This window comes from Oncorhynchus tshawytscha, linkage group LG15 (genome assembly GCF_018296145.1).
Source record: "Oncorhynchus tshawytscha isolate Ot180627B linkage group LG15, Otsh_v2.0, whole genome shotgun sequence".
Classification (NCBI taxonomy): Eukaryota; Metazoa; Chordata; class Actinopteri; order Salmoniformes; family Salmonidae; genus Oncorhynchus; species Oncorhynchus tshawytscha.
This window is the reverse complement of record NC_056443.1, coordinates 27157472-27183716: the sequence shown is the minus strand read 5'-3', so window position 1 is coordinate 27183716 and position 26245 is coordinate 27157472. Positions and strand designations below refer to the sequence as shown.

General features: G+C 42.2%; 2 protein-coding genes across 2 annotated transcripts; both read right to left on the bottom strand.

Annotated features, from left to right (window-relative positions):
* Positions 1–433: 433 nt before the first annotated feature.
* Positions 434–7528, bottom strand: LOC112214757 (gamma-aminobutyric acid receptor-associated protein). Its single transcript, XM_024373748.2, has 4 exons — positions 7218–7528; positions 1779–1857; positions 1561–1679; positions 434–1253 (listed from the first exon to the last, which is right to left on the bottom strand). The coding sequence occupies exons 1-4, from the start codon at positions 7305–7307 to the stop codon at positions 1173–1175; spliced, it is 369 nt and encodes a 122-aa protein (XP_024229516.1). The 5' UTR covers positions 7308–7528; the 3' UTR covers positions 434–1172.
* Positions 7529–8608: 1080 nt separating this feature from the next.
* Positions 8609–25577, bottom strand: LOC112214756 (CTD nuclear envelope phosphatase 1A). Its single transcript, XM_024373747.2, has 8 exons — positions 24802–25577; positions 21140–21206; positions 19161–19279; positions 18957–19028; positions 15164–15280; positions 14909–15020; positions 9963–10047; positions 8609–9844 (listed from the first exon to the last, which is right to left on the bottom strand). Exons 1-8 carry the CDS (start codon positions 24904–24906, stop codon positions 9784–9786), a joined length of 738 nt encoding a protein of 245 aa, XP_024229515.1. The 5' UTR covers positions 24907–25577; the 3' UTR covers positions 8609–9783.
* Between the last annotated feature and the right edge of the window lie 668 nt (positions 25578–26245).

Here is a 26245-nt window from a genome sequence, read left to right as displayed (position 1 = left end):
GCTGCTAACTAGCATAGCTGGTCCCATTGTTGCAAAGCGTCATGGGGTATTAGAATTCTGTTGTCTTAACCTTTTTCCATCTTCAACCTAGACTGATACCAAACTAAACCCATCTGACAGTGAAGGTGAGGAAACTACCTTAGCACTACTCAATCTTGTGTCAATAGCAAGATTAATACTACTTTCTGTCTCGTCTTCCCTACACTATGTGATGATGGGATTGGATGTCTCCACAGTGAGTGCAGTCTGTGGTGTAGTGATCAAACGGATTCCATTTTGAAAGCTCAGGTGTAAATAGGAGAATAGCCTAAATAAAGAGAGAAATGTGTGTTCTCCACTTTCAAGATTATGGTTGCGGAAACTTTCCATATGTTCACATACAGTAGAGATATGCAGGACAAGTCAGGCAAAAAAAAAGACAGTAACGAAAAGACAGGAAACAAAGTTGGCTTTTCAGCACATTTTATCACGAGTGGAGAGTGCCAGTAACAGCTATACCGAGTTCTAACTTTTTTAAAGTAGAACAAAACTTTTAAAAAGTAAAATTGCACTGAGCTTCACAATACTTTTCAGAAATGAAGCCATCTAAAAATTACAAGTACAATAATAAAGAATCATAATAGTAATCAATCCAAATAGATTTTTTTAAACCACTGAAAGCGGAGACAGGCGGAAGATGGTTTAGTCGGAATTCTATTCTACTCAGTCAGACGTCAAATACACTACGTCGTCAGAGTACCTTACCAGCGCTAATACATTAGTAAACATGACATTTTATCATTGCCAAATGGAGCAGAATTTAACCTATCACGCTACATCCAAAGTTTACATTTTATTTTCCACGTATCTTTATAATGACTGGTAATATGGTCTAATTCTAACACTCATTTCAAAATGGCATCTCTCCTCTATCCATTTCAGCATGATTAAAGCACTATGAAAACTGGCCACGGGACCATTCAACCGAAATCCCCATCTCGGAGACCCGGAGGCAAATAAAATTCAGATTGTGCGAAGAGTATTAAAGAGGTAAAAATGGATGGATGAGGGGGAGAGGAAAGTGCATCTGACATCTTTGCTCGGGGAACTAGGCTGCTGAGCTGGATATAGCATTTCAATGGATATAAGGGAGGTTTGGGGGAGAAGACTTGGGTGACGAAGGAGGGAGGGGTTTAGACTTCCGTTTGGCTGTCTCCATAGACACTCTCATCACTGTAGGCAATGTAGAGGAAAAAGTCCTCTTCATGGTGCTCCTGAAAGAGAGAGCAATAAAGAGGTGTTGGTATGAGTTGACAAAACAGAGGGGGGAGGCTTCCCTGAAAGGCATCCCCAATCCAAACGTTGTCACATGCACCAAATACAACAAGTGTAGACCTTAACGTGACGTGCTTACTTAACCAACAGTGCAGTTCAAGAAGAGTTTAGAAAATATTTACTAAATAAACTAAAGTAACACAATAAAATAATAACGAGGCTATATACAGGGGGTACAGGTACCGAGTCAGTGTGCGGAGGAAAAGCAGCAGAAAAGCATTTGAAGGGAGCGGGGAGGAATCATACCTGGTATAGAAGGCCCATGGTGGCTGAGGTGGGAGGAATGACGTTGTTTACAAAGAAGAACAGGGCGTCCTCGGCCCGCAGGTGGATTCGTTTTCGGATGAGGAAGTAGAACTGGCCCACTGTAGTAGAGAGAAATGAATTTAACTATTAAAGTTCTGAAGAGAGTGGTATAGAAGTGGTACATGGATGGCACATAACCATAATAACTGATTACCTACCTGTGAGGTCAGAGGGCACAAGGTATTTCTTCTTGTCCAGATCTCCTATCCTTGCTTTGGGGGCTTTTTCCACAATTACCTACAATTAGAAGGCGGGGAAAAAACATTTAGAAAGGCCTTAATATTGTGTGGCTGTGTCCAAAAATAATAATAATTACCTAGACTTTGTTACATTCATAGCTCTTACATACATTTCCACTTACTGGTAAATTAACTTGGTCACATACGATTGCACTATTCAAGCTTGTTTTCTTCACATTTCGAGGAAAGGGGATCTGATAAAATAAGTCTCAGACCCACTGAAACTCCATCGTGCGAGGTGATTTTCAGAAACCATTATGGCACACTGACATGGGATTATTAAATGCTTCTGCATTTGGATTCTACTGCTGTGTCAAGCCAGAGATCTGCATATAAATGACGAGATATGCATGTCGCCGCACTAACAACAGGAGTTGTTGTACCAAAGGCAGTAAGGCAAGCGACAAGCTGAGGTCCAAAATAAGCCAATAGGAACACATTGGACAGATTATGGGCAGAGGGAAACAGCTCGCGTCGCTTCTTCCTCTGGTCAAGCTCGATAAACAAAAAGACGTGGTCAAAAAGGCCAATTATGCCATCTTAACCTGTGGTTGCGTCACACACAGTGCAGATGTCTATTTTGCTGATGTGTAGCGGACAAGTTGGTTTTCCACACAGCACTCGTAGTAAATACCCACAACACAGGATTATTTAGTTGGGGGGCCTGAAATACAACCACGGGATCTATTCAATCTGCAAAACTGAAGCGTTAGAGTCACCGATAGAAATGTAAAAGTAATTTCAGATTGAGCCGACACATGCAGTGTTTACCGGGAACGCAGTCTCCGCTAAAGCAAGAACATTGCCTTCATTTTTACAGCATGATTGAAATGTGAAGTTCAGCGATGCGGATTGAATGAAGACCCAAATCTCCCAGAAAAACAACAAGGCCTGTATTCAGTGCATAAAACCTACACTGAGTCTTTCTGCAGATTGTTTACACCAGGGTTTTCCAACCCTGTTCCTGGAGAGCTACACCCTCTTGGTTTTCACTCCAACCACAGTTATAACTAACCCGATTCAGTTCATTATTAGAATCAGGTGTGCTAGATTAGGGTTGGAGTGAAAACGCACAGGACTGTCACTCTCCAGACACAGGTTTGGATAGCCCAGAGATCAGTGGAGGCTGCTGAGGGGAAGACGGCTCATATTAATGGCCGCAACAGCGCTAATGGAATGGCATTAACACATGAAAAATCATAATCGGTCGACCTCTAGTTTCCAACGCTGATACCGATTATTGGAGGACCAAAAAAAAGCAGATACCGATTTTAAAAAAAAAAAAAATTAAACGGCCAATTTTTTACAATTTATTTGTAATAATGACAACTACAACAACACTGAATGAACACTTATTTTAACTTAATATAATACATCAATAAAATAAATTTAGCCTCAAATAAATAACGTTAAATTTGGTTTAAATAATGCAAACACAAAGTGTTGGAGAAGTAAAAGTGCAATATGTGCCATGTAAGAAAGCTAAAGTTTCAGTTCCTTGCTCAGAACATGAGAACATATGAAAGCTGGTGGTTCCTTTTAACATGGGTCTTCAATATTCCCAGGCAAGAAGTTTTAGGTTGTAGTTAGGAATTATAGGACTATTTCATTAACTTTTGACTATTGGATGTTCTTATTGGCACTTCAGTATTGCCAGTGTAACAGTATCGCTTCCGTCCCTCTCCTCGCTCCTCCCTGGGCTTGAACCAGGAACACAATGACAACAGCCACCCTCGAAGCAGTGTTACCCATGCAGAGCAAGGGGAACAACCACTCCAAGTCTCAGAGCGAGTGACATTTGAAACGCTAATAGCGCACACTCTGCTAACTAGCTAGCCTTTTCACATCGTTTACACGAGCTTAATCTCGGGAGTTGATAGGCTTGAAGTCAAACAGCGCAATGCTTGATGCACAATGAAGAGCTGCTGGCAAAACCCATGAAAGTGCTGTTTGAATGAATGCGTACGAGCCTGCTGCTGCCTACCACCGCTCAGTCAGACTGCTCGATCAAATCATAGACTTAGTTATAATATAATAACACACAGAAATACGAGCCTTAGGTCATTACTATGGTCAAATCCGGAAACTATCATCTCGAAAACAAGACGTTTATTCTTTCAGTGAAATACGGAACCGTTACGTATTTTATCTAAGGGGTGGCATCCATTAGCCTAAATATTCCTGTTACATTGCACAACCTTCAATGTTGTCGTAATTACGTAAAATTCTGGCAAATTAGGCGGCCCAAACTGACTCTGCGTGCATTTAACGCAAGAGAAGTGACACAATTTCACCTGGTTAATATTGCCTGCTAACCTGGATTTCTTATAGCAAAATATGCAGGTTTAAAAATCTATACTTATATGTATTGATTTTAAGAAAGGCATTGATGTTCATGGTTAGGTGCACATTGGAGCAACGATACGCATCGCATCGATTATATGCAACGCAGGACACGCAGGACATATTTAAACTAGTAATATCATCAACCATGTGTAGTTAACTAGTGATTATGATTGATTTAATGCTAGCTAGCAACTTACCTTGGCTTACTGCATTCACGTAACAGGCAGTCTCCTCATGGAGTGCAAGTTGGACTAGTTAACTAAGGTTGCAAGACTGGATCCCCCGAGCTGACAAGGTGAAAATCCGTCGTTCTGCCCCTGAACAAGGCAGTTAACCCACCGTTCCTAGGCCGTCATTGAAAATAAGAATGTGTTCTTAACTGACTTGCCTAGTTAAATAAATGTGTAAAAAAATATATATTAAAAAATGTTTTTACTGTTATTATTTTTTACTTATTTTTTTATCGGCCAAATCTGTGTCCAAAAACACAGATTTCCGATTGTTATGAAAACTTGAAATCGGCTCTAATTAAAATTGGCCATTCCGATTAATCGGTCGACCTCTAATGGAAACCATGTGTTTGATAACATTCCACTGATTCAGTCGACTGTTACAGCTTTAAGCAAACCCTGAAAATTAAGGTTAGGAACCTATTGTCATTTCTGCCTAAGACATTCTTACAAAAGGGTGGTTTTATAACTAAAGGGACACAGTGTAGACTGAAAACAATACATCTATAGATGGCCTAAATGTGAAATAAACAACTGAACTGCTTACTGACACCCGCTCTAGGCTATTTGGGGTAGCTAACATTACACATCGGGGCGGCAGGTAGCCTAAGTGGTTATAGTGTTGGGGCCAGTAACCAAAAGGTTGCTAGATCGAATCCCCGAGCTGACAAGGTAAAAATATATCCTTCTGTCCCTGAACAAGGCAGTTAAACCCACTGTTCCTCGGCTGTCATTGTAAATACACATTTGTTCTTAACCGACTGGCCTAGTTAAATAAAACCTCTTTAAAAAACACACACCGTAACTCTTACAGCTACCTATTAACCTGTCAAGGTATTACTTTGGAAGTAAATGACTATTTGTAAGTCATGAGGTCTTGCTTTTTGAAAACAGTCCCAAGCTTGGTAGCTAGTTACTGTTTTAAAGGCACTGTGCAGTGGAAAAACATGATTTCCCTGTTTTATATACATTTCCACACTAGGAGGTTGGAATAATACTGAAATTGTGAAAATAATGACAGTGTAAGAGCTGTTTGAAAAGACCACCTGAAATTTTTATGTTTTGGTGGGATGGAGTTTTGGCCTGCCTGGTGACATCACCAGGCGGTGAATTAGTTCGACCAATAATAGAGTTCCAAACTCTATCAATAACAGCGTAAAGGACTGCAATTCAGGCCGTTCCTTCATCTGCAGAAACCCCTATTCATACATTTTTAAGCTAGGACTCCCGTACATAGGCGGGAACACTAGTATAATAGGTGGCGGTAATGCGTCAATATTGGACACCATCAGCCGATAAACCCCACCAGGGTCTAAATTTTACTTCTTTTTTTCGCCCTTGCCTGCCGGGTACGATTTTCGCGCAGTTCTGTTAACGACAGTGAGGGCGGGTGTTTGGCAGGCCAAGACACTTGATGCTAGCTAGGTAGGACTCCAAGTACACAGCAGGCAGGATAGGTAGCTAGCTAGCTAGCTAGCTAATGACAGCTAGGACACCGGTAGACAGTGTCGTTTGCCCCCCGCCTGTCTGGCACTGTTTTCCCACAGTTCTGTTCACGACGGCAGGTGTTACACTTCGAACACCGACAGCGTCATTGCATTGTGGTACACCAGAATTACATTCATTTCCAATTAAACTCTGCGTTTGCCTTGCAGCATTGCGTTGAGGAGGCAGTTGCATTTATCGAAAGTACGCCTCAAACTGTATGCGTAGACGGCTTGACAGAAATGGTAACAGAACGTGAATGTTGAACTTCGGTTGCATACATATCCAGATGATGGCGCATACTATTTTGCACAATGAGGCTGTCGGTGTGTTCCAAGCGTTATGCTTAGATCACACCGACAGTTATTGCATTTTGGTACACCAGAATTACATTACATTTCCAATAAAACGCTGCGTTTGCCTTCCAGCGGGATTTATCGAACGTATGCGTCAAACTGTATGCTTTGACGGCTTGACAGAAATGGTGGCAGAAGGTGAATTTTTATTTTTTTTTGCATACATATCCAGATGCTGCTGCATACTATTTTTTCGCAAAATACTGTCGGTGTGATCGAGCGTTACAAGCCATATCCACCGTCGTAGTACAGATGATGCCCGAGTTGGAATGTGAAGCTAACTGAAGACGCAAATGTCCACATGCTGGAACGCCCCTAATTGCAGGTCGCAACCACACGTCACTATTATTGTTGATAACAGATACGCTTTCCCCTACCAGACAGTCCTAGCAAAATTGTTCTTTGCTTAGAAGTTATTTGACCATTTTAATTGAAAACAATCACAGTAGGTACTCAATTGTTACCCAGAAATGTGTTAGGGTTAAAAAAAAATTAAATAAAAATCGCCTGCATTGGACCTTCAAACAAACATAGCTACAATTAAATTGTTATTGTTAGCTGTGTGTAATGAAATAACATAAGTTGACAGCTTGCTATAGCTAGTAAAACAAATTCCCATTCAGTGTAGAAACTATGCCTCAAGTCTTTCAACCAAACTGCGTCAACTTGACTGTTAAGTAGGGTGGCTTGCTAGGCCCATTTTAGAAGCAATTTGTTGTTGCCCAACTAGCCAACGTTAGTTAGTAAGCTTGTTCTTTGGCGTCGATGTGAACATTCACCTAACCAAACATGACATGGGGATATTATAGAACGTCAGTTGTGTCGTAATTGGGCTCACTAACATCAACACTTTTTCTACAAAGTAACCCATATTGAGAAGTAAAACAGCCAGGGTACTGTAGCTAGTAGGCTAGCTTCTAGCAAAGAAGGCATCTACTTACGGGTACCCTGTCCGGATACTTCTTCCTTATTTTCTCGCCCTCAGACCGTCTCTTCTCAAATGGGTGCTCCTCTTTGTATTGAAACTTCATTGTCAAACGAATGACAGGCTGTCGGTAGGTATATCTGAGATATCCGACTGGGATTTCTCAAATAGTAATTCGTCGACAACGCTAGCTAGTTGGGCTACTGTTTTGTTCGGGTTCTTTCCTAGTGCGACTGCGGCGGAGGGATACCATAATATACGACGCGAAAGGGAGGTTTGTACGCCGCACAGCTAAAATTGATTGTGGAAATATGAACGTTGATCGCAAAGAACCACACTGTTTGTGGATAGGTTGTTATTGTTTAGTCAGATTCATCAATTAATCGAAATGTAATGATTAACAAATTAGCAGTGGTTTTGTTTCATTGTTGCCCAAAACATTTTTTTTCAATAGTACTACTTTATTTTGTCCAATCGGCTGTGATGAGGCAGTTGCCCTAGTCATATGACCCATCCACTGCAGTTTCCGTGGCGAACAGTCATTGGCAGCAAGCGAATTCAAGACTGCCAAATTAATGTCTGAAATATATTATTAATTTTGACAGCGCTGGAAGTAAGTTATTGTGGGGCTGTAATAATTCCTCGCAATGTTCCCATAGTTTGTATTCACACTTAAGCTTCAAGGTGGGTGTCATGTAGCAGTTTGCGTGGGCAGTTACACAAGTGAAGTCATGATATGCTTCAGTCATGTCAGCTGATGTAGCTGCTGCTATAAAATGGTAACGGTCACAATACACGTAGTCTGATCATACGATTGAAACGTAAGGTATATCCCGGGGGGGGGTTATATACCAGTTTCATATTCCAATTTGAGCAATTTCTTATATTTTGTACTTGTTTTTAGTTAACTAACCTTAATACGCCCCTGCTGGTTGCTTTCTACTAGCAGTTGATTAGCAAATGATCAGCTAGAGTTACGCACTGTTTTCTTAGGCCAGTCTCTGAATAGAAGGCATAGACCAGCATTGTGTTTGCCCTCCAGCAGCCAGCCTGGATAGGAAGACGTGCCTTGCTACTTCAACAGGTAGCCTTCAAGTCAAGCGGAGGCCACGACTAAGGTGAACGAGAGCAAGCGATGCAGTTATTAATCTTACCACATGAGAGCAGTCAAGTGTCAGAAGACTTGTGGAACTCATTGAGCAGAATTTCACGATTACTGATCTGGAATAAAACTGCAATACGAGCAATTTACAACATGTGTTCCTTTCCAGCGTAGGTAGTTATGTATATTCACACAAAAGGCATACTATTGTCAAGATACAAGCTAACACAAAAGTATAATCCAGACTTTACTTTCAAGTATTTTCCAGGGAGAGTGAATTAAAAAGGAGCACCAGGTAAAAGTGGTCGACACTGACAAGTGTTTTATTAGTAACACAGACCTGGGGACTGAATCAAAAAGAAGCAGTCATGACTGGAGCCTTGACAAGATTGAAATTGTTCAAATGGCATTGAAAAGACAGAGGTGGCGGACAATGGTACCAATACAGTCAAGGGAGCAGGTAAAACATTCAGGTGGCTGCTCATTCTGCTTCAAATTAGCAGCAGAAAAATGAAGAAAAAATCCAGAAATTAAGTGCAAATCTCATAAATTGAAATGGTATCAGGCATAAGATTTGCAATAACGGAGATGTCCAGGTCATACGATACACATCACGGTAACTGAAAGATGAGAAATTTAAAGAGGTTCCACCATCCAAAGTCTTTCTTTTAAACCACTCTTTTCTTTCATAACTTCTTTAGTCCATCCTTCCATCTTGATGTATCCTACAAGCCTTTTTGGGGGAACACATCCAAGATAGACATGATCATGTCAGTCATTTGATAAAACAAATTAGACTGATTTGTAATTCATCCAGAGATCTGTTATGTAGAACGTCTTAATCATCGGTAACCCCTGACACACGAATGACCTTGATAGGGCCTATATTCCCCCAAAACCCCCCATTCAAAACTTATCATCGTCCATTTTCTCCTGTCTGGTTGCTCTTGGCTGTCTTAAGTGAAGTAAAGTCCAGTACCAAGTAGAGAGTGTGTAAAATTACAGGCCATTGCCTGTTGTTTTTGTTGTGCAGAGACCAGGGTAAGAAGCAAAAGGTGGAAACTTGTCTCGTTCGTTGCCTTGCTGTTCCTTCTCTTTTTGTAACGTCGAAGGTTTAGCAAGACGTACAAATGTGAGCATTCGCCCAACTAAACGTACACAAACGCAGCCCCATGCGTACATACAGAGTCAGTATCAGGAACTGTAAGGCTGAGACTCCATTTTGTTAAAAAAACATAGAAATAAAGAAGCGAAAACAAGAAAAAGAAAAGCTGGCTTTCCCCCCAGTCATTTCCTGGCCTTCCAGATCTCGCTCTGTTCATCCCTTGTTTCATGTTATGCTGAGACTCTCCTCTGTCCCTTTCTGAGGGGTGAGGGGAGAGGTCCACTGCGTGGAAACGGAGGAGCGATGGGAGTCGGCAAGGGGAAGGGGTTTAAAAAGAGGGCTAATCAGCCAAACCCTCCCTGCAGAATAAGCCAATCACCAGAGCCGGTGCTGGTGGAGGTTTCGACTGAGGACGGACCGGACGTCAGCGGTGAACCTAGGAGAGAAGACAGTTGTCAGGGTAATACATTTCTCATGCTACCAGGTAAATGGAAAAAAAACACTGCTACAGTGCAGGATGCTCATCCATCAGTCTGAATACCTGAAATACTCACCTAAGTGCATCTAGCATAGGCAGCAGGTTAAGGAGTGCTGTGTCACTAGGGTCACTGAACCAGGACTTGATAGGTATTGCATTGTCTAAAAGGCAAATACAGAGATTTGGAAACAAAGGAGAGTACTTCTGAGTGACAAAAGTAGGAGAGGTATGAAACATAATATTTGATAGGTAAAAAAAAAAGTTGAGTTGGACAAAACTATCTGCGGTTAGAAAATCAACAAAACATTCCTTGTATTACTAAGGTGCGCAGTGTTGTATAGATGCCAACTTACCCTTATTCTCACAAGCCTGTCACAAGACTAATCACACTTTCTATAGGAAACATTTGAATTGGTGTGCGTGGTTTGTTTGCATGAAACGTGCAAGAGCTGCTTGGCAACCTTCCACCCACACCCAGCAAGCTGAATGCAACTGATTTCACAACCTTTTTAGTTTAAAAACAATTATCTAAGCTCACCTCCAAGGATATGACCTAGAATGATATACAAATGCACCACCGTTCAAAAGTTTGGGGTCACTTTTGAAATGTACTTGTTTTCCATGAAAACATACATGAAATGAGCTGCAAAATGAATAGAAAAGTCAATGACAAGGTTATAAATAATGATTTTTAATTGATTTTTAATTTCACTCCATGAAATACAGAATACCAGCTGACTACTTATTCCCTAAATCGTTATTGCATTGTTTGGAGCTGTGCTTTGGGTCACTGTCCTGTTGTAGGAGGAAATTGGCTTCAATTACGTGCCGTCCACAGGGTATGGTGTTGCAAAATGGAGTGATCCTGTACAAATCTCCCACTTTACCACCACCAAAGCACCCCCAGACCATCACATTGCCTCCACCATGCTTGACAGATGGAGTCAAGCACTCCTCCAGCACCTTCTAATTTTTTCTGCGTCTCACAAATGTTCTTCTTTGTGATCCGAACACTGTAAATTCATCTGTCCATAACACTTTTTTTTCCAATCTTCCACTGTCTGTGCTCTTTTGACCATTTTAATATTTTATTTTTATTGGCCAGTCGGAGATATGGCTTTTTCTCTGCCTAGAAGGCCAACATCCCGGAGTCGCTTCTTCACTGTTGACGTTGAGACTGGTGTTTTGCAGGTACTATTTAATGAAGCTGCCAGTTGAGGACTTGAGGTGTTTGTTTCTCAAACTAGACACTAATGTACTTGTCCTCTTGCTCAGTTGTGCACCGAAGTCTCCCACTCCTTTCTATTCTGGTTAGAGACATCTATTCTGTGAAGGGAGAGGTACAAGGCGTTGTACGAGATCTTCAGTTTCTTGGTAATTTCTCGCATGGAATAGCCTGCATTTATCAGAACAAGAATAGACTGACGAGTTCCAGAAGCAAGTTGTTTGTTTCTGGCCATTTTGAGCCTGTAATTGAACCCACAAATGCTGATGCTCCAGATACTCAACTAGTCTAAAGAAGGCAAGTTTTATTGATTCTTTAAATCAGGACAACGGTTTTCAGCTGTGCTAACATTACCCTTTTGCAATTTTCTAATGATCAATTAGTCTTAAAATGATAAACTTGGATTAGCTAACACAACATGCCATTGGAACACAGTGATGGTTGCTGAAAATGGGCCTATGTAGATATTCCATAAAACATCTGCCATTTCCAGCTACAATAGTAATTTACAACATTAACAATATACACTGTACTTCTGATTAATTTGATGTTATATTAAAATGGACTTAAAAGTGCTTTTCTTTCAAAAGGACATTTCTAAGTGACCCCAAACTTTTGAACAGTAGCATACAAATGCATAGAATACAGTATATGCCATTTAGCAGGCTCTTTTTAGGAATGATGCCGGAGAAGGCCGCCGTTTTACGGTCTCCTAACCAATTGTGCTATTATGTGTTTTTTTGTACATAATGTTTCTGCAGCCGTATCTTACGGAAGAAAAGAGCCGGATGCCTCGTCCGGACCCGCAGAAGACTAGGAAAGCTGCCATTACCGTCAATATTACTCGCCAACGTGCAATCATTGGACAATAAACTAGACGAGGTACGATCACAAATATCCTACCAACGGGACATAAAAAAAATGTAATATCCTATGCTTCAAGGAATCGTGGCTGAATGACGACATGGATATTCAGCTAGCGGGATACACGCTGCACCGGCAGGATAGAACAGCACACTTCGGTAAGACGAGGGGGGGGCGGTCTGTGCATATTTGTAAACAACAGCTGGTGCACGAAATCTAAGGAAGTCTCTAGATTTTGCTCGCCTGAAGTAGAGTATATTGTGATAAACTGCAGGCCAGTACTCTTGCCTAGAGAGTTTTCAGCTATACTTTTTGTGGCTGTTTATTTACCACCACAGACAGATGCTGGCACTAAGACCGCACTCAGTCAACTGTATATGGAAATAAGCAAACAGGAAACCACTCACCCAGAGGCGGCGCTCCTAGTGGCCGGAGACTTTAATGCTGGGAAACTTAAATCAGTTCTACCAAATCTCTATCAACATGTTAAATGGGCAACCAGAGGGGAAAAAAATCTAGATCACCTGTACTCCACACACAGAGACGCGTACAAAGCTCTCCCTCGCCCTCCATTTGGTAAATCCGACCACAACTTTACCCTCCCAATTCCTGCGTACAAGCAAAAATTAAAGCAGGACGCACCAATGACCCGGTCTATAAAAAAAGTGGTCAGATGAAGCAGATGCTAAACTACAGGACTGCTTTGCTATCACAGACTGGAACATGTTCTGAGATTCTTCCAATGACATTGAGGAATACATCACATCAGTCACTGGCTTTATCAATAAGTGAATTGAGGACGTTGTCCCCAGTGACTGTACGTACATACCCCAACCAGAAGCCATGGATTACAGGCAACATTCGCATTGAGCTAAAGGGTAGAGCTGCCGCTTTCAAGGTGCGGTACTCTAACCCGGAAGCTTACAAGAAATTCCGCTATGCTCTGCGACGAACCATCAAACAGGCAAAGCATCAATACAGGGCTAAGATTGAATCATACTACAATGGCTCCGACGCTCGTCAGATGTGGCAGGGCTTGCAAACTATTACAGACTACAAAGGGAAGCACAGCTGCGAGCTGCCCAGTGACACAAGCCTACCAGACGAGCTAAATCACTTCTATGCTCGCTTCGAGGCAAGCAACACTAAGGCATGCATGAGAGCGTCAGCTGTTCCGGACGACTGTGTGATCACGCTCTCCGTATCCAACGTGAGTAAGACCTTTAAACAGGTCAACATACACACGGCTGCGGGGCCAGACGGATTACCAGGACGTGTGCTCCGTGCATTTGCTGATCAACTGGCAGGGGTCTTCACTGACATTTTCAACATGTCCCTGATTGAGTCTGTAATACCAACATGCTTCAAGCAGACCACCATAGTCCCTGTACCCAAGAACACAAAGGCATCCTGCCTAAATGACTACAGACCCATAGCACTCACGTCCATAGCCATGAAGTGCTTTGAAAGGCTGGTAATGGCTCACATCAACACCATTATCCCAGAAACCCTAGACCCACTCCAATTTACATACCGCCCAAACAGATCCACAGATGATGCAATCTCTATTGCACTCCACACTGCCCTTTCCCACCTGGACAAAAGGAACACATATGTGAGAATGCTGTTCATTGACTACAGCTCAGCATTCAACACCATAGTACCCTCAAAGCTCATCACCAAGCTAAGGAACCTGGGACTAAACACCTCCCTCTGCAACTGGATCCTGGACTTCCTGACAGGCTGCCCCCAGGTGGTGAGGGTAGGTAGCAACACATCTGCCACGCTGATCCTCAACACTGGAACTCCCCAGGGATGCATGCTCAGTCCCCTCCTGTACTCCCTGTTCACGCACGACTGCATGGTCAGGCACGACTCCAACACCATCATTAAGTTTGCTGACGACACAACAGTGGTAGGCCTGATCACCGACAACGATGAGACAACCTATTAGGGAGGAGGTCAGAGACCTGGCCGGGTGGTGCCAGAATAACAACCTATCCCTCAACATAACCAAGACTAAGAAGATGATTGTGCACTACAGGAAAAGGAGCACCGAGCACGTCCCCATCCTCATCGACAGAGCTGTAGTGGAGCAGGTTAAGAGCTTCAAATTCCTTGGTGTCCACAACAACAAACTAGATTGGTCCAAACACACCAAGACAGTCGTGAAGAGGGCACAACAAAGCCTATTCCCCCTTAGGAAACTTAAAAGATTTGGCATGGGTTCCCGAGATCCTCAAAAGGTTTGACAGCTGCAACATCGAGAGCATCCTGACCGGTTGCATCATCTCAATAGTATTTACCCCCAAGCCATAGGACTCCTGAACAGGTAACCAAATGGTTACCCGGACTGCTACTCTCTGTTTATCTTATATGCATAGTCACTTTAACTACACATTCATGTACATACTACCTAATTTGGCCTGACCAAACAGTGCTCCCGCACATTGGCTAACCGGGCTATCTGCATTGTGTCCCACCACCCGCCAACCCCTCTTTTTACGTTTCTGCTACTCTCTGTTCATCATATATGCATAGTCACTTTAACGATACCTACATGTACATACTACCCCAATAAGCCTGACTAACAGGTGTCTGTATATAGCCTTGCTACTCTTTTTTCAAATGTCTTTTTACTATCGTTTTATTTCTTTACTTACCTACACACACACAAACACCTTTTTTTTCTCTCACCATTGGTTAGAGCCTGTAAGTAAGCATTTCACTGTAAGGTGAAACACCTGTTGTATTCGGTGCAGGTGACAAATAAACTTGGATTTCATTTTATCCAAAAGAGACTTAGTCATGCATCCATACATTTTATCTATGGGTGGCCCTGGGAATCAAACACACAATCCTGGTGTTGCAAACGCCATGCTCTACCAACTGAGCCATACAGGACCACCATATGAGTGTGTGTGTCGTCTCACCTGGATGGCTCCGGTAAGCTCCGGGCGAGTTGTCCAGGATGACGATACTAGACAGGTCGTCGTGTACTACTGACAGGTCTTTAATATAGCTACCTAGATCCAACGTACAATGCTGCAGACACAGGGAAAATACACACAGGATGTAAGCAGATTGCAAATACACGATTGATCGATTCTATCTCCATAGAGAGTACATTCGGTCACTATGGATGGACATAAATCAGTTGTGTTCATATGAAAAGGGGAGAGTGATACCTGTCTGTAGTATCTGCGTTTCAGGATGTTCCGGTTGTTGTCCAGCTTGTCTGCCACTGCCGAGCCGTAGATCTCCATACTGGCTGTGAACACTACTAGCTCATACCACTGGCTGACCTGGAGACAGGGGTGACACACATCCAGGGATACATGTAAGGCTCACGCCATCATTTACAGTCAAAGAACTGGCCAAGCAGAACAGAGGTAAACATCATTGACAACCACATTTCCATCCACAGTTATTTAAGTTAGTCATCTTGTATAACTAAAAACTTTTTTTTTTTATCACCACAACAGCTGTGATGGAAAAAGGAAGTTTTGGTACAATTTTTAAATGCCGACAGATCATTTGTTCCTTCTACATGGTGGGATCTTTGTGTTGGTAAAATGAATTGTACGAGAAATGGCGCTGGAAATGCCTTAATGCTCAAAAATGTACACACACACCAAAGCCAACTACGACAAGGCTGCTGACATAATCCATGATCTCATCAGGAGATTGGAGAACGTAGCACCAGAGGTACCCAAACAACTCATCTGCAATGATATTAAAACCTTAAAACCTTACCTTAAGCAAAGCCCTCCCAAATTATTAACAATATGTAACCTGCCACACTTGCAATCGAAAAACTCGAGATCTCTGTTATTTAAGTACAAAGCATGGCTATAAAAGCATACAGCACCACTTGGGGACTCGGATCGCAATTCCATTTTGCTCTCACCTAGCTACAAACAGAACATGTAATCTGAGGAACCTTGTATAAAAAGGTATGTGAAGGATTGGTCCGAAACAAATATGGACATGTTGAAAGGCTGCTTTGACTACCATTTGGAAGAAATTCTGTGACACGAACAAAAACATTAAAGGACTGAACTATTACTGACTACATAGCTACATTGTTGCATTAACTCTGTAATTCTAGTAAAGACCACTAAACATTTTTCCAAAATGCAAAACCCTGGATAACTAAGTAACTAAAACAGTTAATTGACCAAAAGTGAAAAGCAATGTGTGCGAAGGACAACTGATGAAATCCATACAGAGAGACATTAAAATAGATTAAAAAAATAGTAAGTTGGATTACAAACTCAAAATGGAAAACACGCTTGAAAATAACAAAGCAAGGGAGGCATGGAAATATCTTAAACAAATGACAACAACCTAGCCAATGAACCTAGATTTTAAACAACGGACAGGCTTCCTGTAAATGACTTAACCCTCCCGAATGACAGTCCCATAATCGTCGCTGAAAATTGTCCTTTCTAAACTCAATCTTCGGAAAACAACAGGCTTTGATGGTCTAAGCGTGCGGATTATCAGGGAGTGTAAATGGCAAGTGACATACACAGAATCCTTTTTTTCTGGAAAACTGCAACCATTGTGCACATTCCTAAAATGAATAATCCCAAATCCCTGAATGACTATCGTCTCATCTCCTTGACCTTGGTGATAATCAAATGCTTGGAGAGCATTGTCCTGGGACACATTCTCCAGCACACGGAGAGCCTACTGGACCCATTCCAGTTTGCATGTAAACCAGGCCAGAGATAAGGATGCACTGCTCTTCCTTCTCCATAAAATCTACATGCACCCAGATAAATGCCAGAACTGTGGATTTTTCATCTGCCTTCTACTTATTACACCTTGATATACTTGTTAAAAAAAACTTGCCCCTCTAATCAACTGGATCCGGTATTTTCACCAGTTGTGTCATAACAGTGAGGTTCAATGTGAATACATCGGACACACTAACCACCAATATATGGGTACCCCAGGGCAGTGTCCTTTCACCGGTTCTGTTCACCCTCTACACCAGCGATGGGCAACTGGTGGCCTGTATGCCCCCCTTTTTAGGGACGCAGACAATATATATATTTTTTTAATTCTCAGACCCACGAGCCACTGTGCCCCCCCCACCGCTTTTTTGTGGCCCAAATTCCCCACCCCTGCTCTACACCAACGATTGCACCCAAATAACATCAGAATGTGCAACAATAAAGTACGCAGAAGATACAGCAATCGTTGGTCTAATTAAGGGGTCAGAGGATGACTACAGGACAGAAATAGCACACTCCACCCAATGGGGCAAGGAAAACATTCTTAATGTGAAACCCCCCCCAAGGAAATGACTTTAGATCTATAAAAGATGACAGCGGGCCCATCCACATTGACTCAGAACAAATAGTGTCAGTTGAGCAATACAAATATCTTTGAACTATAATTGACTCAAAACTCTCCTGGAATGCCAACACACAGATATACAAAAATGGAAAATGACTATTTCATGAGGAGAATAAGGGTGTTCGTAGATGTACTTGAGTGCGCTCAGGCCGTTTGTAAATTCAGAGTGTTTCGCTCTCGGACCATTCAGAGCGCATACTGGACACTCTGGCCGAGGAGTAGGGTTGATCTGAGCGTTCTGACCTCACAGTCAGAACCCAAGCTAACTGGGTTAACTGGCTAAAGTTAGCTAGCTACTTCCAGACACAATTAATAGAATCCCTCAACTGACCATTTTACTCACCCTAGCAGAGCTGGTTAGGCTGTATTCATGTTATCTAGAGCGTTGGCGACCAACTGTGCCAATGACAACAATATGTTTTTTTTGCCGACGTTCACTGACTCCGGTCATATTCATATTAAGTGTCCGTAAATTCATCAGTTATTCTGGGCTCTGTCATACTGAAATGAGACTGTTCTGAAATTGGAGTTGATAGCCAAGGTGAATTTACAAACGCACCCTAAATAAATTAGGTCAAAAGAATAACAACCATATTCTACACATCCTTTGCTCAGACATCACTCTTGGTTTCAAAGCCTGGTATATCGCAAATAAAAACCCACTACACAAAATAGTAGTAAAGCTGTAAATTAAATTCATCTCGAGAACATGAAAGCACTGTTCTTGGAGTGGTGAGGGCAAGACCGCCACCAACCTGACACTCCCACTCAACCAGGAGTACCAGCTCCTACCATCAGGCCGCCGACACGGAGTCCATCTTTACAAAACCAACAGAGCCAAGAAATAATTAATTCCTACCAATATAAATCAACTGAATAAATAACTGCTCGATGCCCCTCCCCCGGAGAATTTACTAACTGAATTACGAACTGTATCCACATTTATGCACCAATTGGTGATGCTGTGCTGTTTGTTGAGACATTTCCAGTAAGGGACACACAAATAAGGGACACACAAATAATTATTATTACTATAAAACTATCATATCAAGTCACGCGATGACATGTTGTGTGGCCCTCCCACTACGACTCTGGAAACCATGCAGTTTATTAGGCTATATATAAAATAAATTAACTTCACAGGGCGGTGAAAGTGCATGGTGATCTTGGTGCTCCTTTTAAATAAATATTGAGGGTCTGATTCAGGTGACATGGTGATCGATGCATGACTGATTTAGCCATAACCTCATCACTAGTCTACCCTCACTGTATCTGCCAGCTGTTGGCCACGTGTCAACACCAGAGTAGGCACATTTGCTATTTAATGCAACAGTTTGTGACAAAACTATCACTCAAGTGGAAAATGCGATGTAAACACATTGAACATTAAGTTCAGGTACCGAATAAATATATATATATATATTTTTTTTATAAATCAGCTACAAGTCAATTTGGTGGAAACACCACTGGTGTGAAAAAGTGCATAATTTCTTTGAGGATTTTAGACTCTTCACATGAAAATCAGTCGCCAATTGGATGGGAACCTAGCTACTGACGTACAAAATAGAACTCATAGTTGACGAAGGACAAAAACTGCTAACTTTTACTCACCACTTCTAAAAAGAAGTCGACGTGCGGCCTTTTATGTACAAAGAATCTGACAGGGTGCTTGTCAATGACTACCTGCAAGAGAGAGGAAACAGACTAGGAGTAGTATCATCTTGGGTCAGATGGGTGTACGCGCAGCATGCTTGACTCTGGACCAGAGGGTCCAGGTTTGGCTACCCCCCCAATTCTCTACACGCATGCGTTTACCTTGAGGATGAAGTCTGGTGGTGTGCCAGGTCTCACTGTGGGTCTGAGGACCCCGTCGTGGTGAGAGTGGATCAGCGTCTCATCTAGATCCAGCACCAGAATCTTCCTCTTTACTGCATCTGAATACCAAACACACACCTGCTTATTACCTGTTCAATAATATATACCTCACCAACTTAGCCTTGTGGTTAGATTGTCCTCCCCGAGATTGGGGGTTCACTCCCTGGTCGAATCATACCAAAGACAAAAAAAAAATAGGACCCGATGCCGCTCTGCTTGGCACTCAGCATAAAGAAGATTGGGGGGCAAGTCCCTGTGAGAGACTAGTGTCCTGTCCAGGGGGCGTACTGTACATCAAGCTGCCTGGCGCTACGGAAACAGGAGAGGCTTGTGTGCACTATGGGCCGCTCTAGCTTGAACATGGCTTACTTAATACACACACCATGCTAGGTCTAATCTATAAGACCATAAAATAACATAACAGTAATAGCGATGATTTTACCATCTTACATCTTACAAGTGAAAAAATGGTTTGTTTGCGCCAATGCGCTCACATATTTGTTTTGTGAACACACGCTTCAACAGAAGGTATCCGATATATGTGATAAGTTCAGTGATATATATATTTTTTTTTTTTTTTTCAGTGGGCATTGCGTATACACACACACATTACTTAATCCACACTGATGTGTATCACAATAGTATAGTGCAAGTATATACGCCGTATCAATTATATAGCGCAAAAGAGAAATCATGCACAAAGTATCCTACACAATTGCAAAGCACGTGAAATATATCCACATGCCCGCAGCACACATCTAGTTTCAGCAGAATATCAGGCAGCAAGAGCATGTAGCTCTCAACTGGTTCTCATTGAGCAGCTCACAGAATTTAACGACATCGGTAGCCGGAAGGTTAGGAAAGACGTTTCAATCGATTATATCTACCAGTAAATGCTAATTTAGGCAACAATGGGTATGCAAACCAGTTATTCAATAAGTTTGGTCCTAAATCTTAGTTGAATCTTTGCGATGTGTAATTCGGTCATCATGGCAGTTCAAATTTAAATTCAAAACGATTTCCCAAAAAACCTTCCCAATTAAATGTTGACTGCAAAGTAGGTCTTTGTATCAATCGGGAGGGCATTTGTTTTGCAAACTCTGCCATCACCTGTAGCCTAAATTGTAGGGCTAGCTACATTGGACAGAAACACCGCTAGCAAAACGGTCTCTTGCTAGGTGAGCAATTAAATGAAAGGGCAACTACACCCTCCCAAAATTATATTTGAAATGTTTTTCCCTGGACCTAAAAAAAATAGTCTCTGGATGAGAGTTAAGCATTGTTGTGAACTTAGAACATCCAATTGTATAAACTATGGGAAAGCAGAGCTTGTCAACAGCTTTCCCCCCCCCCGCTTCTGATATTTTTTTTTGTGCCAAATTTGAGTATACCCACTTCTCCAGGCACCACAGGATAAGACAGTTGAGCAGGGCTGTCCTACGGAAAAGCCATTTGAAAAGACTGGGGTGCATTCATACTCTTCAGCCTAAGAACTGAAATTAACAATGGATTTACAGGACCAAGAACCCACATTTGTGAAAGCACAGTCCCCCGTTTTCCTTTATTGAGACAAGCTCTTAAAACAGTAGTATTTGGACCTCCTAATGCCCAGAGAGCACCCGTGTTTCATGCACATACAGTAGGTTGTCTTTAAATATGTATACCATTAGATGCCCATCACTTTGTTGTACTAGCTTCCTTGTACAGATTGTACCAGTTGATTTTTCATTTTTGTTTTTGTGTGTGTGTGTGTGTGTTCTGTATTTGTGATAATATTTTCTCACTTTGCTTGTTTGTCTATATATTTTTTTTTATACAAAAATAACTGAAAAAGTTACAGCTCTTTCTTTGCAGATCAGTTTACAGGCATTACTGAACAATGACTTAACTAAATTTAGACAAGTGGACTATATACTCACTGAGTCTGTTTCTGGAGATAGGGGACAGGGGTAAAGTGTCATACCGCACTGTCTGGTACTGGATAACCTGAAAGAAAGACAGACCGAAAGAGATTAAACATAGTAAACTCAGCCAACGACAGAGTCCATCTGTGAGCATGAAATTCAAGAATTGAAAACAGAACAGAAGACGATGTTTGGTTACTGTGGTATTGGCCATGTTACAGGACTAAAAATGTCAAAAACAATCCAAGCTATAGATAACTATTACAAGAGGATGGAACGCATCAAACCCCACTTTACAGTAAAAGTCCTCGTCATTCCATTGTCTGCTACCTATGCTGCTATCCTTGTGTGCATTTGAAAAGTTGTGGTTACACCTGCTGCATTTACTTGTCAGCACTATGTAGTATTGTGGATGCCTACTGGGAATTTGCTTACACCCGTCAGTGCAGATGAGACACCTGTTGAAAAGGATGTGACGAGAGGGAGCAATATCAGATTATTCACACCCATTTTCTTCACTCCATTCATTCATTCATTCATTCATGGTTCCTTGCTTCTTTGACAGTTTTCAGACTCAGTGGCCCCAGGGCCCTGTTTTCCATAAGGGCTATATTTAGCTCCCCCAGCTGTCCGCGGCTGTCACTAGAATAGGGGACCAAGTGGAAAAGGGAGACCCGCAGGGTGACTGACTGGGGCAGGAAAAAAACTTGTTCTGTCCGAAACCATTCGACAGCACTTCCCTGCCAGGCCCGTTTCATGCCCTGTGGGGCTTGGCACGGCTGACCAGGCCTAGGGATAGCCTGTTCATGAGCAGCTGGTGGAAGCCATGGGGGGAACCCACAGCCCCACTTTCTGTACCCCCCTGGGGTGTTGTCTGTATGCCACCCCCTTAACCCAGGAACCACTCTGCAGCCCTCCAACCTGGAGCAAAAAACCTATGGAAGGGTATCTCTCCAGGAACAGGGTCAGAGAGCCCTGGTCTAGACCTACATGGCTACAGCATACCAGGCTCTCTATTGTATGAATGTGCAACCTGCTTCAGCCAGACAGCTAGGCCCGTCGTCACCTTGGTCATTGGGAGTGGGAAAACCACCGTCGCACCAGTAATATCATACTCCAGAGAATTAACATTAAACCACTCGTTCAGGGGAGTAACAGGTTGATACATTGTGGAATAAATTATTTCCCACTATGTGTTACATGATGTGTTACATCAACCCCACACATCATAGAGTATCTCTATCCAAACACTGCGCCTGCAACCCACCGACTAGGCCCTTAGGCTTTCTGGTCAGTGACAATGTATTACTGTTAGGTAATACAGTACAAGCCGTAAACACTGGAGCTTGACTAAACCGTGAGAGAGTGAACAGTAGCAGGGTAGTCTTTGTGGCTCAGTAATCACTCACCCTTTGGCCCTAATGTGGACTACCCTCTGTTAACCCAGAAGCTAAATAAACTGAAACTAATATTACACCATACTTAGACGTAACACCTCCCCCTCCCTCGCTGCAAAACTAAGTCGGAAACTAAATAATTTGATACCGCGGCATTGAGTTTACAGCCTAGAGACAGTATATAATAAACAAACAATATGCATCACCCGACCCGACTGTGCATTACTTGAACAGGTGGATCCTTGAACACCTCAAAATGTCAAGTTTATATTAGGAGCATCAGTGAACCAGTAGGTGACCAGAGTCTTCTGGGTCAAGTCCATATATCAAAGACTTCTGTCGAACAAGATCCTTTCTTTGTCACCTTAACACTCACATCACACTACAGTAGTGGGCTACAAAAGTTAACCCACAAACATGAGCAGCGGCATTCAATTAACAAATGTCAGAATCAGAAGGGTTAATGTGAGTCCATAGCATAGGTTCTGTCTGTGTTTATATCAATGGTTCCTACAGCCCCACTGGAAGCACATTTCCAGCAAATTCTATTCTGACTATGGCTCTGATAAGGCTTGTGCTCTTGGTGAGATGATTGGTTCTAATTTTAGGTTGATTGTGCTTTGGGTTTGTGACAGGGTTATGACAGCTGTAACCAAGACATTTGAATATGCGAGTTGAGTGTCTGTCTCAGACTCACACATCCAATGACGCATGATATAAATATAAAACGCAACATGTAATGGGTTGGTCCCATGTTTCATGAGCTGAAATCAAAAGATCCCAGAAATGGTTCATATGCACAAAAAGCTTATTTCTCTAAAATGTTGTGCACAAATTGGTTTACATCCCTGTTAGTGTACATTTCTCCTTTGCCAAGACAATCCATCCAACTGACAGGTGTGGCATATCAAGAAGCTGATTAAACAGCATGATCATTACACAGGCACACCTTGTGCTGGGGACAATAAAAGGCCACTAAAATGTGCAGTTTTGTCACACAACGCCACAGATGTCTCAAGTTTTAAGGGAGCATGCTGACTGCAGGAATGTCCACCAGAGCTGTTGCCAGAGAATATAAGGTTAATTTCTCTACCATAAGCAGCCTCCGACATTGTTTTAGAGAATTTGGCAGTACGTCCAACTGGCCTCACAACCGCAGACAACATGTAACCACGCCAGCCCAGGACCTCCACATCCAGCTTCTTCACCAGCGGGATCGTCTGAGAACAACCACCCAAACAGCTGATGAAACGGTGGGCTTGTAAAGCCTAAGAAATTTTGCACAAACTGTCAGAAACCATCTCAGGGAAGCTCATCTCTATGCTCGTTATCCTCACCAGGGTCTTGATCTGAATGCAGTTTGGGGTTGTAATCGACTTCAGTGGGCAAATGCTCACCTTGGATGGCCACTAGTTGGAGAAGTGTGCACTTCACGGACTAATCCCGGTTTCAACTGTACCGGTCATATGGCAGACAGCGTGTGTGGGCGAGCGGTTTGCTACCGTCAACGTTGTGAACAGAGTGCCCCATGGTGGCAGTGGGGTTATGGTATGGGCAGGCACAAGCTTTGTACCACGAATACAACTGCATTTTATCAATTTATTGTCATTTCAATGCATAGAGATACCGTGACCAGATTCTGAGGCCCATTGTCAAGCCATTCATCCTTTGCCATCACCTCATGTTTCAGCATGATAATGCCAAGCCCCATGCTTGTACATAATTCCTGGAAGTTGAAAATGTCCCAGTTCTTCCATAGCCTGCATACTCACCAAAATGTCACTCATTGAGCATATTTGGGATGCTCTGGATCGAGTTGTATGACAGTGTTCCAGCACCGGCCAATATCCAGCAACTTCGCACAACCATTGAAGAGGAGTGGGACAACATTCCACAATCAACAGCCTGATGAACTCTATTGCAAAGGAGATGTCATGATGCATATTGTGGTCACACCAGAAACGGACTGGTTTTCTGATCCACTCCCCTAACTTTTTTAAAAGTTATGTGACCAAGACTCAAATGTATTCCGTCGTGAAATCCATAGATTATGGCCTAATGCATTTGTTTAAATTGACTGATTTCCGTATTAACAGTAAAATCTTTGAAATTGTTACATGTTGAGTTTATTTTTGTTCAGTGTATATATCATTGGACCCACTCTCCAGACATAGCAAAAATAACGTGAGAATCGAGGAGTGAGTTGGTTTAACAACTTCACAATAATAATGTCAAAGATGTTTTATACCTAACCCCTGTTCTATCTGTGGTAATGCTTACCGTGCGTAGGTGCTTCCTGAGAATGTACAAGAAGAAGCCCCATATTCTGGACGTTACACCTAGGAAAGTGCGGATGCCAAGTAGACACTGTCGGGTCTTCAGCATGTCGGCGACCACACGGGGACCCACACAGGAACAGGATATTGAAGGGACTACAAGCCAGCCCTCTCAACAAAGTTGACCAATTTGGTTCGGCCTAGGCTTCGTAGAGTTGAATCGGTATACTTTCGCTACAACCTCTCCAAAACGAACCAAATGCGTCCAAATCAACCAAACTAGACCAAGCAAACGTGAGAGCCTCTGCACGCTTGCTGCACAACTCTCATCGATTGGAATGCATTGGCATTGTGTAGCAGAATAATTATGTTATAAAAACAATAGCTAAAACAGAAGTAGCTAGTTACTCTAGCACGATGACTGCTATCCAATGCCAATCTGGCTAGCTACGGTCAGAATATACCACGCAGCTCGTCTCGCTGACAAGCTAGTAGCTAGCTCGCTCGGTAGGCTGACCACCACCTTGATTGAACCCTTGACTAAAATAACTAAAAACTTTCGGCCATTGCAATTTGAAAGGAGTAATTCGTGCGCGTATTTGCTCCGTGGTATCTGAAGAAAAATAATGATGGAAAACAAACAAACGTCAACATGAAAACTGCTTGCAGTCTATAGCAAATCCGGAATCGAACTGCGAGCCGCCTTGCCGTCACTTCCGCGGGGAGAAAAGTATTCTCAAACCGATTCGAAACTGACGGTTGCGCGCAGCACGTCCCCGTGGAAAGCAGACAAACAAAAAGTGAACGAGCAGTACATTTTTAAGTAATTAAAATCAGGCTCCAGTAGCTATACATACAGTAGAGCAATTATCTCAAGTGTAAGATTTGGTATTGAATATTGTAAAATGTGATATGTGCGCACTTAAAGATGCAGTGACTATTAGAATATGTGAAATTGCTGTCAAATATGTAGTAACCTACTTAGGTGTCAAAATTACACGAAATACTAACGAAATGAAAGCAATTAATGTACATCGCTGAATTGAATATATAAACATAAAAAATAAAAAATGATCATAGTTGACGAGAGATTTTTCTCTTCAGGTTAGAGTTCTGTTGTCAAAGGCGGAGGGTTTATCTCTAGCTTTTTATATTTTTACATCTTAATTAAGAGATTCGTAAATCTATGTGTACCACTCTCGACCAATTATTATTCATTAATATTGGGAAAAATAAGCCAGACAAGATCAGGAAGGATGTAATTTCCAACAAGATATGTGACGGTGGTCTTAATGTTTTAGATTTTACGCTGTTTAACCAGACTACAAAAGTGAACTGGGTTAAAAGGTATCTCAAAAACCTTACTCTTTTGAATATAATACCACATTTTATTTTCCAGAATATTGTGGGGCTTCATTTTTTACTCCAATGCCCTAATGCTGTGGGTA

Bases quoted from the DNA above. Each gene is read 5' to 3' on its own strand.
- LOC112214756 (XM_024373747.2), bottom strand. From the start codon at position 24,906: ATGCTGAAGACCCGACAGTGTCTACTTGGCATCCGCACTTTCCTAGGT. The intron at 21,207-24,801 runs GTAAGCATTACC...TCTTTCTTTCAG, and splicing joins TCAGGAAGCACCTACGCACG to GTTATCCAGTACCAGACAGT. The intron at 10,048-14,908 runs GTGAGACGACAC...TTTGCCTTTTAG, and splicing joins AGCTTACCGGAGCCATCCAG to ACAATGCAATACCTATCAAG.
- LOC112214757 (XM_024373748.2), bottom strand. From the start codon at position 7,307: ATGAAGTTTCAATACAAAGAGGAGCACCCATTTGAGAAGAGACGGTCT. The intron at 1,858-7,217 runs GTAAGTAGATGC...TTCTAATTGTAG, and splicing joins AGTATCCGGACAGGGTACCC to GTAATTGTGGAAAAAGCCCC. The intron at 1,680-1,778 runs GTAGGTAATCAG...TCTCTACTACAG, and splicing joins TGTGCCCTCTGACCTCACAG to TGGGCCAGTTCTACTTCCTC.